Consider the following 14,783-nt stretch of genomic DNA (forward strand, 5'->3'; position numbering starts at 1 on the left):
AGTAGTATGTTGTCCTTTGTTATTGGAGGAACCGGACTCCTGTGCCTTTCAGAAGTGGTGGCATCTTTAGTGCCTTACACTTGCGAATGGTGATAGGAACTGCTTTTTCTGTAAACACCAGTCAGAGACTAAAACAGACCTTTTCAAAATTGGAAAGGCAGGCTGACTTGTGGCTTAGAGAGGTAGAAGAGGGGCGCCGTGACACCCGAGACAGGGTTTCTCTGTGTATATCTGACTTGTCCTGGAACTCGTGCAGACCAGGCTGGCCTTGAACTTCAGAGATCCACCTACCTCTGTCTCCCAAGTGCTGGGATTAAAGCACATACCCAATAGTTTTTTCTTTTCAAAGGTGCTGTAAGGGGACTGGGTTGAGATGGCATGGGCAAGGAGCTGAGGGGGAGACATGACCCTTAAGTCTTTATAGGACTTTGTCCTCTGAATGAGCTAGAGAGTCTAGAGAAACACTGGCTTTTTGGTTGAGACCAGAAACATGGGAAACCATGGGAAAGGCAGCAGTGTAAATCAGGCAGTGAAGTAGTGGTAATATATGAAATACCCAGAAAGCCCACGTTCTAGAAAATTACTGGCTGTTTATTTTAATAATGACCACAAAACAGAAGTACAGTATCAAGTAAAAGAATTCATAGACCATAACTTGTACAATTCTAACCCAAATGTAATTAACTCAGGGAACTTACCTTGTCATGTCTGAAGTTCATACCTTTCTTGGTACTTTCTATAATGGTCATGTCAAATAAATTGCCTTCTAGGGTATTTTCGCAATTTCCTTATTTAATTGTATGGTATTTAAGTTAGGTTTAAACGGCTGTTTGCATTACCACAGCAGCTTCAGATTATTCCTGCCAGAGTCTGACCTGCCTTGTTACTTTGCCTTTTCCCCATGTTTCTCTAAAAGCTAGGTAATGAGGAGCAGCAAGAGAGACTGCTCCGAGAGTGGCTGGACTGCTGTGTGACCGAAGGGGGGGTTCTGGTGGCTATGCAGAAAAGCTCTCGAAGGAGAAACCACCCCTTGGTCACGCAAATGGTAGAAAAATGGCTTGACCGCTACAGACAGATCCGGCCTTGTACATCCCTGTCTGATGGAGAGGAGGATGAGGAGGATGAGGATGAATGAACACAAACACATACACCTAAGGAGCAAAAGACCAAGGCATCAGAACTGAGATGACCCACAAATTTGTGTGGCATTCTAAGCAGAATATACAGCATGGAGTGAGCCAAACCCTGCAGGATCTGCTCCCAAGTATCTATCTTTCTGCTCCACACCCCCTGGAGATAACGAGTGCATCTGCATGAGGAGACGGAGAGCTTTGGTTGAACTACAGTTTGTAAAAAAGACCCTAATTTTATTGACAGAACTTTTTTCTTTCCAATTGTAAATCTGTCTCTGAATGTAACGCATGTGGTTGTGTAAGAAGTCGTGTACTAGGAAAAGTGCACCAGCATCTTCATGTTACTGAGAACATTTCCCCAGCATGGGCACTCGTAAAAAGCACACGGCCGGTAACTTTGTTGAGACACTCTCATTAGAACCTGACATCCTGCTCCCACCCTACGAGACCCATTTCCATTGTTTCAGAGATTTGGAAACTTTGTACAAATTATCCACGGCAAGATGAAAATAAACAAGCCTTTATTTTATTAATAATTTACTTCCTGTTGTGCCCAATAAAATAAAAATGAAATCCTTAGGAACAAACTGCAAGAAAAACTAGCAATTTTGTTTTTGAGTGAACTTTACATAGAAATTGTCTTGTTTTGAAGAGGGTTTTGGTTTCTGTTGTTTTCAAGTTTCCTGATTTGCCCCTTTCATTATTTAGCTATTTATTTGTTTGAAAGAGTGCCCTGTAAAGGGGGTTCTTACTCGACTCTGGGCAGGTGCGTTTGTGCACTTATTCCCTGGATAAATGGAAAGGGAGCAGGCTCACTTGTCACTGGGTGGATTGTGTGACAGTCATGTGGACTCAAATCTGTTCTGCTCCCAGGTGGCCATGTAGAGGGTCTTCAGATTCTTTTGTCTTTATTGTCACCTCTGCTCTAAAGCAGATGCTGTACTGAGGGCATGCCTTTGCTTAGGCTGATTGGGAATACAGTTCAGTACAAACAGAATAAAGATTGTTAAATGCAGTAAGGTGGTCAATGAATTGTATGATCAATCTCTGTAGTCCGAGAATTTTTGCATGTTGGTTAGTTGTAGCCATTATTTAAAGTTAAAACTGTAATCTTAGAAAAACTTTATGGAGTTATTCGACCACTTGAGGTAATTAGTGCTGGTGAACATTTCTGACCTATCTCAGGAACACGACACATAGTGTCCTGCTAAGCACTTAGTAGACTGACGTGGCAAGCAGTTGTTACATAGCAAATACATTCACTTCCCTTCTCCCCTTTAATGAAAAGGCTGTGAAACCTTTAAATCTTGTTTTCTGATGAGATGGTATTGAAGTGTACACAACCTTCAGTTTGCTGGAATACTAAAAAGAAGAAAATACCTATGAGCTGTTATGTCTTTAGTTCCTTCTCTTGTGAACAGTAAAAAGGTGTTCCCAAGATGAAAGGTTATTTATGCTGCATGCTAAAACCAGGTGAAGTAGTTTTCACAGTGGGTGACTCCATCCATATAAATGGATTGTGGTATCAATAATGGTAAATGTTACTGTTCCAGTGGTTAATGATTTCCTACAAATTGACTATTTAGTTTTCATTTTGACCAGTGAATGATAACCAAGTCTATAGAAGGCTGCTATTCTGAGTACTTAGCATCCATAGCGTCTGTAATAGCTGTTCTCCATGTGTATAGTTTTTTAGGAGGCAGAGATCCAGTTAAACCACAGAGAAAAGGGGAAAAACTGGTTTCCAGGTGGATCTGCATTGCACCCAAACCTTGTGGTACAGAGTCAGGCTCAAGACTGAGCCTTGTCCTGTGTACTGTGGTTTTATGAGTGTCCTTCCCAAGTTCCCCTGTATTTATTTATTTATACCAGTGACTCTGACCACATATAATTTGATGGGTATCACATTCTTCCCTGTGGGAAAGAATTAGAGATAGCTCCATTTCTTAGGTAAGAATGGGGTTTTACATAGTTTCTGTAGCAGACTGACTGGCTCTGAAAGGCCAACACTTCTGGTAAATCAGTGCTATGTTAAGCTCTTGAAATAAACCAACAGCCATAATTATTGTCCCAAAAAAGTGTATGCCAACCTTTGTCAAAGATTATACGTGGCTGGGTGACAGGTGTAGGTAGGTATCTTTAGACTGACTCTGAACAGTAATACTTTTATAACTGCGTGGACTTTGGTTTTTTTCCTCGGGTGAAACCAGTACTTTGTTTTTATTCTAATGTTGTCGTTCTCTGGAGTCAGTTTATATATAATCATTTCTAAAGGACTGTTTGAACAACCATGCTAATTAAACACCATGGATTCAGATCTGACTTCTTTTGTTTCCGACCTTTAGGCTCACTATGCCACACAAAGAATGATAAGTAAAATACTGCTGTGTAGACAGTTAAGTTGGGACCTCTTTTCCATCCATGTTTTTGACAAGACCTTTGATTGTCATGGGAGTGTTCTTTCTACCTTTCTGCTTTCAGTGAGTGGTCATTTTATAGGGCAGTTAGGATGGGCTCCTGCTGAAAAGGAAAGAAAGGCTTAGAGGGGTGTAAAACTTGGAATTGTGGGACTTAAAAGCGTTGAATGCTATTTAAAAAGGTAAGTAGAACTTCAGAGTTCTACCTCCCCGCCCCCCCAAAAAAGGATAAAGAATGGACTTAATTCTAAAGCTCTGCCTTATCTTCAGGATAGCCTGCCCAATTTGGACTTCTCTGAGGTCAGTCAGACAATGTCACCACCAAAGTTGGAACCTGGCTGATTGACACTGGGATGACATCTCAAGGGCTAACTTTTATATAGGTGAGATGTACTTAAATGTCAGGACTTAACAGAAATTTTAATTACTTTTATTGAAAACTGCACTGAACGCTAAATGTCCACCTTTACAATAAACAAATACAGTAACGGTAACTCACACTAAAACAAAACATACTTCTGATAGCCATTATTTTTCTGTTTGGGACAACTTTAAAGTTTTTCTTTTGTCACAAAAACAGGAATGTACCTATACAAAGGCTCAAAATAGGCCATCTTTAAAAACAAAAAGGCAATGATTCACAAAAGACTATGAATAGAACATGTAACTAGCTGATACAAATCTAATAGGATTTGTTAAAATCAGTCACATCTAATAGCACATCTGAAGTGTTCTTGTATAAAATATCACGTGAAGAAAAGAATTTATCAATGTCTAAAAAAGTGGGTTTGTTCATAGACAATCTGACAAGTTACCATAAAAAGTGTTTCCTGAGACATAAGGAAATGCAACATTATTCTTCTTGAACCCTTCTCGTCCAAGACTTTCCACTCAATAAAATAGCTGAGGATCTGAAACTGAGAAAATATATTTGAGTACAAACAGCTTGTGAAACTTAATACTTTTTTCTTTTTGTTCTTTTCCTTTTTTTGTTTTTTTGTTTTTTTTGTTTTTGTTTTTGCATCATCGGAGGGTTTTACTGAACTCACAACCAACTTTGCCTGCTCAGAGTTGAGAGACACTTCTTTACGGGAGCTTTTGTCTTCAATCCTGTGCGTGTAGATGTCTACACAGGCAAACAGTGTCCTCCCCAGCTTATCTTCCTACCGGCAAAGGAGGCCACCAGCCCCTGGAGACCAAAGGGACTAGTCTTGATGGGGATTTCCTCTCATTTTTTTTTTTTTTTTTAATTAATACTCGGAGCTCTTGATGCAACATTCTAGAGCAAGTTGCTCAGGACCTGCTGTGCCCAAGGGACTGATAAAGGAAAGCTCTATTTATTCTTTGTGATTTGATGCACAGATGAAAAACTTAACACACAATAACAGAAGTTGGTCGTTAATAAACCACGTCCTAGTCTTTCCACACTTCCAGAAGCAGACACCACCTTCAGCATTCTGGCTCTTGTCGCTTTAACACTGCAACATCAGTGATGTCCAGGGTCAGTTTTAAAGACCACCCAATTCCTTTTCTTAGTTCCTCTGTTTGCTACTGTCTCTTGGTCCCACGTTTATCTGAATGATCACCTTCTGCCATTCTCTGCTATTGCTCGTTGGGGTGCTCTCGATTGTCCCCATGTTTTGTGGGCTGGTTGGGGGAGGGAGCTTGGGAAGGGTGTGCCACTGTGGGGAGGTTGTGAGTCACCGGGATGCCTCCAGGGATGATCCCTTCCATAGCTGCAGGAAGCCCTCCCGGAGCCACACCGACGATGCCTGGTGGATACCTGAGGAGCACACAGAAACAAGGCCTTAAGTCCAGGCTAGATTGACCAAATTCTTGGCCTTGCCTCACTTCCAACCAGACAGTACACAAAGGTTTGTTATCCTTTTCCCCAAAGTAAGGCAAAACTAGACTTGTATATTGAACCGTGGTACCTTGTTCATTTTAAAAAACAAGTTCAAATCACAGCTGGGCTGGTTTTGGGGCTTTTAGACAAGATCTGTACAAACTAACACTTGTGGCTTTTGCTTCAAACAATAAGCCTAAAAATGCCCAAACAGGTTAGGCTTGAGGTCACTTTTAGAAAATACCAGTCAGATGACTGATTTCCCTGCAGGTTTCACAAAGTACTCCAAGTTACATGGACTAAAGATTTGTTTTCTTCCCTAAATTCCTATGTTCAAGCCCTAGTCTATAAAATATTAGGAGATAAAACTTGGGAGTAAATGGGAGACTGTCCAGTCAGCCTCCCAACAGGGTCCTTTACAGGACGTAGCCATGGCTTGTCCTCAGACTTCTGCTTCCAGAACTGAGAAACAGACCGTGGTTCATTAAGTCACTGAAGAAACTGATGTGATGGTTGAACCCATATGACAGTGGCTCCCTAGGCTGGTTGGTCCTGTGGTCCCTGGAGGGGAGGACTGGTGCAGTAGGCAGTCCAGTGACTCTCTATGTGGAGACATGCACCGTGTGTGTGAGGATGAGCTGCCTACAGAGCATATGGGTCTAAGGTACAATATGACTCAACGTAGAAACTTGGACCTGGGCCAGTCCCAGCACCTATCTGGGCCTTCTAAGCGCTGATCCTTTGCAGTCCATGGGATGTTCCAAAGGGTCTTACTACTTGAAGGAATTGAGAGGGTCTCTTACGGGCAGGCACTAACATGAATGAATAGGGGATTGTGATGCTGTAATGTGCACAAGTGTCAAAGTCCTTATGAGGTAAGAAGCTAAGACTGGACCCGGGCTGGTGGCTCATCAGAACTCAAGGCGACCTACTAACCAAGGCTGGGGAGTATGAAGTTTCCACGAGATTAACTAACCTGGACTAGAGTGCAACTGTCAGAAAACAGAACACCCTCAGATAAACAGACAGAGACTAGGTAGACTATAAAGACCCATGTGATCTGTACGCACAGGCATAGCTGCTTCAGAGCTTTCCTTCCACACCGTGTTCAAGTACTAGAAATAGAACAGGGAACCGGTGAAAATGTCCTGTCACATGTCTTGGTTGGGAGTGGGAATGTCAACATTACAGTGCATAGGTCAGCCATGGTAAAGGGTCATTTGGCCCCAGATGGGAATGTTGCCAAGTGTTCAGAGCCTGGCTACGGCTTCCTTCTCCTTTATTCTCAGTGGAATTAATTTCCCTGGAAGCCAGCAATAATGGTAGAGGGAGATCATGGGAATGCCCACAAATGACACTATATTGCTTCCTTCAAGTGTATCTGTTCCATATTAGAAGATTTTCCTTGGACAGAGAGTCTGATTTAACAACACTCTCCCCCAGAGTCAGTCTCATTCTGCAGGGGGCTTTGGCGGGGTTATCACCATCAACTCCAGACAACTACTATGGCGCCCTTCCTGAACCCATCTCCTGTAACTTATACATGGAATTTGCTGGGCTGGTCCTGGGGCTATGAGTGTGTACATCCAATCCCAACACCCAGGAGGCTAAGGAAGCAAGCTCACCAGTGGGAAGCCATCTTGGGTAACACAAACATAATGTCTCAAAAATCAAACCAAACCAAACAGCCCCTCTCCCAAACGCCCTGGAGCAGTCATTTAGTTCGGGGATTTTAGGGACTGAAAATAGACTCTACATTGAAAGGACTAAGTTAAGGGCCCAGGTTACATCAACGACCCAGGTCTGGGCTTTTCTTGCCTCCAGGCCCAGAAAACTTTATTCTCCTCCTCACCTGTATGTGGCACCATTGAGCTCGGGATGAATTGCTTGCTGATCGATGACTGACCAAGGAGCTGAAGTCACGAAGAATTCTTTGTTGACACAGTTTCGCAAGCTTTCTGGGATGCGACCTGGAGAAAGCAGATTATATAATCATGTGCATTATTTTACAAGCATGTGTTTAGTGTGTGTGTGCACCAAGACACATGTCTGGCGGTCAGAGGACAACTCCTCTGTGGAGGTTCTTGTGATTGAACTCAGTCTGGAAGCCTGTTCCTTTAGCAGCTTGAGCCATACATATATTCTTAAGGCCACACAGACCTTTCTCATTTAGTGGCTTCAGCCTAAGCCACTTAGAAAGGGGCCTTCTTCCTGTTTTCCACTACCCTCTGTAACTGGGGAGCTGGATTCCTCTTTCAAGTTTAGTTCTTAGTTCTTACAAAAACTTATTCAGCAGATACTTTTAACCAGCAGGATCAGACACAGTGGCACCATGTCAAGGGCGGGGGCAGGAGGATGGCTCACCTGTGATAGCTCGGCGGATCTCAGTGGCGGCTGCTTCCCTCATCTCTAGTGATGCCTGTTCACTGTACCAGGCTGTGTGCGGCGTGCAGATGAGATTTGGTGCATCTTTCAGTGGGCCCTGAGCGAAGCTGGGTGAATGGAAATGTATTCAGTAAAAACGGGAGAAGTTTAATACAATTACTATTCATTATGGGGGGCCTCGAGGCCATTTGGAACAGTAGCTGTGTATGTTAGCAGACAGCAGGGAAGCCCTGTGTCAGGTTTCATTAGGATTGGTGAATAAGTCACCACAACTATGAGAGCAGGTGTGCCAGACCAAAAAGAAAAAAAACAAAACAAAACAAAAAAAAACACTTAAGGGATCCCTTCCAGTCACAATGAATGCTCCAGGATCAAAGACACCACCGTCTTCTTGCTTTTCTGCCTCAGCCCTCTCTGATGTTCTTCAGAGATCTTTTTACAACACTGCAGTCTCTAGGACAGTGTCTCCACTAAGCACCATCTGCAATTTCCTACCCAGGTTACTTATGGGGGAAAGGGCTTCCAGCGCCAAGTGTTGGATCGGGTTCCTGGGAAGAAGCTAGGCGCATGCGTAGCCACACACACATACCTAAAGGGCTCAGACTCATGCACATCGAGGGCTGCTCCTCGTATCCTTCCCTCTTTGAGGGCCTGAGCTAAGGCTTTCTCATCCACCAGACCACCTCGGGCTGCGTTCACAAGGAATGCTCCTTGCCTCATCTGCAGACGGAAAGAGGAACTGGTCAGACCTCGGAATCTCTGGAAGGAGGCTTAAAATGCTTGGCCTGATGTTTAACTGTGAGTGGCAGTTCAGGGAAAGGGGCTGGGAAGAAATGGAGCCCAGGAAAGTTTCCCTTCACAGGGCTGTGAGTTATGGAAGGGAGCCAGCTGGGCCACAACCCCTATTACTGATTCGTCCCAGGGACACTTCCCTGCACACCACTGTGCCCATGAACCCGCTTCCATCCCCTCTCCGTGTTGTTACACTCGGGCAGGGTGTAAGCTTGGTCTGCGTGAATTTCCTGTCCAGTTACCTGCTTGATGGTGAAATCATTGATGAGGTGGTGGTTATGCTCATTCAGACTGCAGTGCAAGGAGACACAGTCGCTCTGGTACAGCAAGTCCTGCAGGGTGTAGACCCTCTGCACGCCCAGAGACCGCTCTATCCCATCCTGTAAGTAGGGGTCATAAAATATGACGCTGAATCCAAAGGCCTTGGCTCGAACAGCAACTGCCTGCCCTGTGCGACCTGTGCAGAGACAGAACATTCCGGTGAGTAAGGCACGCAGATCCCAGGTGACGTCTCCGCGCTTGCTTGCTGGGGAAGTGCTACCAAGTTACCATGCCAAAGTGTGTCCTCCAACTGTGATGATGTTTAGATCAACTACGGACGGGGCATTTAAAAAACATTTATTTTTAAAATTATGTATATGCCTGTGGGAATGTGCATTTAAGCACAGGTACCCGGAGGCCAGAAGAGGGTATCTGTGCTGGCTAGTCTAGTCTTAGGTCAACTTGACACAAGCTAGAGTTATCTGAAGGGAGGGAACCTCAATTGAGAAAATGCCTCCATGAAGATCCAGCTGTCATTTTTTAATTAGTGATTGGTGGAAGGACTCAGACCACTGTAGGTGGTGCCATCCCTGCACAAGTGGTCCTGGGTTCTATAAGAAAGCAGGCTGAGCAAGCCAGTAAGCAGCACTCCTCCATGGCCTCTGCATCAGCTCCTGCCTCCAGGTTCCTGCCCTGTTTATGAGTTTCTGTCCTGACTTCCTTTGATGATGAACAGTGATAGGAAGTGTCAAGTAAACCCTTTCCTCCCCAACTTTCCACTGGTCATGGTGTTTTGTCACAGCAATAATAATCATAGCTAAGACACGTTGGTATCAGGATAGTGGGGTACTGCTCTGACAGCCCTGACCATGTTGTTCGGGGGAGGATTGTGGAAGGACTTTGGAACTTTGGGCTAGAAAAGCCATCAACTGTTGAGAGCTCAGCGAGCCATTCTGTAGGAGCTTGGGAGATAAGAATGTTGAGAGTCGGACCAGCAGTGGTGGCACATGCCTTTAATCAGTGGCAGAGGCAGGTGGATCTCTGAATTCGAGGCCAGACTGGTCTACAGAGTGAGTTCCAGGACAGCCAAGGTTACACAGAGAAATCCTTATCAGGGCTGTTTGCTATTTTGAATAAAGATTCTGTTGTTCTGATCAGCTGTGATTAATTGCATTACTGGGACAACTGATATTGGTTAACTAGAGCTAAGAATCAGTGGTGAATAAGAGACCAGCATCAGTAAGGTGAAGTCTTCTGGGAAGTGTTTCCTGAGAGTCAGCACACAGGAGGTGGCCAAGGTTGTACCCCATGCTGGCAGCTAAACTTGGTAGTGCACGAGTCACCCAGGCAGTACTGGTTTTGAAGGCATGAAGGGATCATGGAGAGCAGCTGAGGCTTGGCACTGTGAGAGGCCGAGAGGGGCCAGGAGAGGCCACTGGTGAAGGTGCAGCCTCAGTGGCAGTTGAAGGCCTGGTACTGCAGGGCACATATGGTAAAGCTGAGGCCTGGCACCATGAAGAGAGCCTATGAGAGGCTATTGGTGAAAGTGCAGCCCAGATGCAGCAGAGGACCCCAGCATTTTGGAGATGCCAGTAGCATGGCATGACCACCAGGAACAGCAGCAGCAGTGTCGAGTGGAGCCAGCTAAAGCCTAGAAGACAGGCATGTACTGCAGAGGGTGGAGCTGGAGAAGTGCCCGTTAGGGATGCCCAGATCGTGAGTGCGCCCAGACACTGGACACAGTTTTCACACTTCTGGAGTCTGGTTCTTCAACTCTGACAGGATTCTGACTGTGCCCTGGTTCTGCCCTCTTGAAATGAGAGTGTTTAGTTTTTGATTTTACTGGAGCCCACATCTGAGAGACTTTGAATTTTAAAAGACTTGGCTTTTTTTTTTTTTTTTTTGGTTTTTCGAGACAGGGTTTCTCTGTGTAGCTTTGCGCCTTCCCTGGAACTCACTTGGTAGTCCAGGCTGGCCTCGAACTCACAGAGATCCGCCTGCCTCTGCCTCCCGAGTGCTGGGATTAAAGGTGTGCGCCACCACCGCCCGGCAAGACTTGGCATTTTTAAGAGATTAGCTATTGCTATTTTAAAGGCACTAAAATGTTAACGTGTTTGAATCTGTGAAGACCGGGAGATTTTAAAAGTTATGTCTTTAATATGAGATCTTGGGGATGAATGATAAAGGAAGGGCTGTGGCTTGAGACACATGTTGACAAGGAGTCCGTTGTGCTGGCTAGTCCCATGCCAACTTGACACAAGCTAGAGTTTATCTGAAGGGAGGGGACCTCTCCGGAGCTGGAGTTATAAGCGTTGTGAGCTGCCCAGTGTGGGTGCTGGGAACCAAACGTGAGCCCTCTGGAGGACAGCAAACTCTCTTAGCTGATGAGCCACCTCTCCAGCCAAAAAGCATTGTTTTAAATAATATTTACCACGGACATTTTCACACCAATACCCAGTTAGAATGTTTTAATGGATATCACGTGCCCTTTCCTCAGGTCCAAACATCACCAATATGTTCCTAGTCTTGGTATTTCTCTTAGCTTTGTTACGTAACAAGCTTCTGTAGATGAATTCCTAAATGGTCTTATTAAATAAAAATCACAGAGGCAGATATAAGGGTGAAAGCCTGGGAGAGATCAGGGAAACAGGGAAAGCCACCGCTAACCTTACCTTACCAACTTTGCAGTTTCCAAATGTGTGTGACTTCCTGTCTACCCACGTCTCTATGCCCTGCTGTTCTGCCACCTGATCTGCTCTCCTGTCCAGCTACAATGACCCACATGACAGAAGGGAACCGACTCTGGTTCTTCTGTGACCTCATGCAGACCCACATAAATGTTTCTGAAATTGGGGGAGTTAGAAGGCAAGATGCACATTTCCTGTTTAGTCTGGTGGCTCGCTCGCTCGCTCGCTCGCTCGCTCTGCTGTGTGCTCTAACAGTGGGGGAGTAATGAGGCCACTCTGACAAAGACGGACAGCTGCAGTCTCCAAGTCATCCCCTCAATGTCACTTTGAGAACACAGCTGACCAGGAGGTGGACTAGCCACACGGTAGTGTGTGGCAGAGGGCCAAGCAGGACTGGACCGTGGAAGGGAAGTGTGGCGGTGACAGGTGACAGGGACTCGGTGACGTCCTTGAAACGTGGGATTTGAGGGCCCTATCATGTGGCCTGTGCCCAAGAAGATAAATGAGTCTTCTTCCTCCTTACACTTGTGACCTGAAGCCTTCACAGTTCCAGGGCCTCAAAAGGTGGCAGGGGGTGCCTGGGCCACCAAGCCAGACCTAAACATACTGCGCTGACCCGGCCATTCTCAGTGGCTCATTTTCATCAGCTCACACAGAAGGTCCCACGGCCTTCCACTCCGACCCAGATGGTCTTCTGAGCAAAAGACCATCAGCATCGCAGTCCCCACAGATGAAAACCCAAGGGCACGCACGGGCCACACTGAAGACAAACAAAAACCCCTCCACACAGATAAGTGCGGCCCTTGCGTAAAGGTGACACGAGGTGAAATGTCCCCGTTTTTAATAAACAAGCACCCTTTTCCCCCAATGCCGTCTATAAACCCTCACATGCCAAATTAAAAACCAAAGCAAATACTGATAGGCAAATAACTAGACAATTTTAATCAATATGGCAGGCTGCCTGAGAGACCTCTGCTCAGCCCCAGCTTCAGGTTCACTCGAGGCTCTGGGCAGCTCGAGCCAAACGGCCTTCCTCCCATCTGTCCACTACAGTTCTGGGGAGCCATGGAGACTGCAGCAGCCATGAATGTAGGGGAGGCCAGTGAACGGGCTTGGGAAAGCTGAAAGACATCACTCAGCCAGACAACGTTCAAGAACGCACGACGCGCGTGTGACTGGTGTATCTGAAGACCCCGGAGTGTGAGGGACTTTCCGCCCGTTGGCTAGCAGCTCAGAGCTGCCCACGGGCGCCACAGCCTCATCAGAGACCATGGCAGACCACAAGAAGGGCTTCTAAAAGGGATGGCAGCTTAAGAGCCACAGGAAGCACAGAGGGTACCAGCAGAGAGTGCTCTAGTGTTCATACATGGTACCTGCATTTCTGTGAAACACCACAGCGCCTTCCCCAGCAATCTGATCACTGGAACTCAGACCCTGACTGACCCAGAGACGGGGGTAGGGGGCGGGGTGGGGGTGGGGAGCGAATCATGCTCTGCAGGAAGATGAGCGACCCTGGGGTCATCCAGCAAACTTCTCCCTCTTTTCAAACTGCCTCTCAGAAGCCCTGACCCCCAGCCAGCTCTGAGCTAAAAGTGATGCAAATTGGGAAACTTTCTGGAAGCCAGAATCTGAACTATCCCACGTGTTCCTCGTGATGCCTTTCAGTCTCAAGAGGCAGTGACATGTATCCCTGCTCCCACCTCAAGCTCTAGTTACAGCTGCAGCAGACATGGCGGCAGTTATGGAGTCAGGAAGTGGTGGCCACCAGCCTGGGGTCCTATTTGAGACCGTGTGGACAACAGCAGTGGCACAAGTCTACCCCCCATCACCGCTTTAACTTTCCCGGGTCCCCCACCACTCCCAGGGCCTCGGCTCAAGTATCTCCATGGCAACAACCAGGTCCAGAAAGATCACGTCTTGTCCCATTCTCACAAGAGATTTCCAAGCCCATAGCCTGGTATTATTGCCCTCAGGCTTGAATTTTTAAGTGACTTCATGTTACTGCTGGGGGTGTGCCATCTGTATTCAAGAACCTTCAAGGACCTGTGACCCAGTACACAAACTGTCCACCCAACCTTTTACCCTCTGCCTCAGGGAGACTGACCAAGCACACTCCTTTCCAGTGACAGCAGAAGGTGGCCTCCTGCTGTGTCAATGACCAGCAACATAGACACATTCTTGTACAACAGGCCCAGATCTCATCTCTGGGCAAGCTCTCTCATTATTCTTGACCCCTGACCTCCTCCCCACCCCCATGTACCAAATCCGTCTCAAGAGGCGCACATACCAAAGCCAATGAGGCCCAGTGTCTCCCCTCGGATCCGAGCAGCTCCCGAGGCAACCTCGCGGATCTGTTCCACGCTCTGTACCCGTGTGCCTTCTCGGAGGGCTTGGTACAGCCATGTGTTCCGCCGATAGAGATTGAGGATGTGGCAGACGGTGGAATCCGCTGTCTCTTCTACTGCGGCCGACGGGATGTTGCAAACAGCGATCCCTGAAAGGGCAATGGCCAGGCCCAGAGGTCAGCAAAGCCCCAGGATTCCCAGGCACCCGGCTTGGAAATGGAGAACTACTCCATGCCCAGGGTTGAGTCAACCGTTTGAGAGGCTCTCTCTCATACTCGGGGGTCCTCCCCACTAAACCCAAATCCAACATGGCTTTTAGGTTTAAGTCTTAGCTCAGAGCCAGCCCAATTCCCCTTCTTTCCAGCCCTGGCCTGAGGCCCAAAGGAGCCCTGGAGCAGGCAGAAAGCTGGTGGGGGGGGGGGGGGGGGGCTTGAGCCCCAGCTCGAGCCTGGCAGGACTGAAGGGTGGAGGGATCAGAAACCCAGACTCTTTTTCGAGGCGCCTTCTGGAGGTATCTGGGACAGAGACTGTTTGAACCTTATGCACCCTAATGTAAACACACCAACACCCTACTCACTAATTACCGTCTACACACACAGCTCAAGGTAAACACACGGACGCATACCTCTAACCCTAACTCTGAAAGCTGGAGGCAGGAGGATCTTGATTTTAGAGCTATCCATGGTCCTAAAGCTCATGGTTTGTTGGGTTCTGACAAAAAACAGGAAGCAGCTGGGGAACTTGCTAATGAGCCTTAGGCCTGAGGGCACCTGAGGTGGATCTTCAACTCCTCAGAGAAAAAAACCTAAGCCCTTGGGAGGGGTGCGAGCACTGGCTTCCCTTGAGCAGAGGGTATTAAGGAAGGGTAGTTAACTTTCCCTGCCCTCTTCAGGCCAAGGTCAAGATGTCATCATGGA

At 46.7% G+C, this 14,783-nt stretch overlaps 2 protein-coding genes across 18 annotated transcripts in view; one reads left to right on the forward strand and one right to left on the reverse strand.

Annotated features, from left to right (window-relative positions):
- Positions 1–3,455, forward strand: part of Zranb1 (zinc finger RANBP2-type containing 1) — a 61,148-nt gene extending 57,693 nt beyond the window's left edge. For 3 of the 4 annotated variants that reach the window (XM_076554052.1, XM_076554038.1, XM_076554047.1), the window contains one exon: positions 917–3,455. In XM_076554052.1, the coding sequence (XP_076410167.1) occupies positions 917–1,135 (219 nt within the window). In that variant the 3' untranslated portion in view covers positions 1,136–3,455. The remainder of the gene's footprint in view (positions 1–916) is intronic. The other variant, XM_076554045.1, reaches the window with a different exon arrangement.
- Positions 3,456–4,868: 1,413 nt separating this feature from the next.
- The window catches only part of Ctbp2 (C-terminal binding protein 2), a 137,877-nt gene continuing 127,962 nt past the window's right edge, over positions 4,869–14,783 (reverse strand). For all 14 annotated transcript variants that reach the window (XM_076554087.1, XM_076554071.1, XM_015995856.3 and 11 more), the window contains 6 exons: positions 13,809–14,015; positions 8,816–9,030; positions 8,371–8,501; positions 7,761–7,888; positions 7,249–7,366; positions 4,869–5,333 (listed from right to left, as the gene is read on the reverse strand). In XM_076554087.1, the coding sequence (XP_076410202.1) occupies positions 5,153–5,333; positions 7,249–7,366; positions 7,761–7,888; positions 8,371–8,501; positions 8,816–9,030; positions 13,809–14,015 (980 nt within the window). In that variant the 3' untranslated portion in view covers positions 4,869–5,152. The remainder of the gene's footprint in view (positions 5,334–7,248; positions 7,367–7,760; positions 7,889–8,370; positions 8,502–8,815; positions 9,031–13,808; positions 14,016–14,783) is intronic.

The sequence above is a fragment of the Peromyscus maniculatus genome, chromosome 1, assembly GCF_049852395.1.
Source record: "Peromyscus maniculatus bairdii isolate BWxNUB_F1_BW_parent chromosome 1, HU_Pman_BW_mat_3.1, whole genome shotgun sequence".
Classification (NCBI taxonomy): Eukaryota; Metazoa; Chordata; class Mammalia; order Rodentia; family Cricetidae; genus Peromyscus; species Peromyscus maniculatus.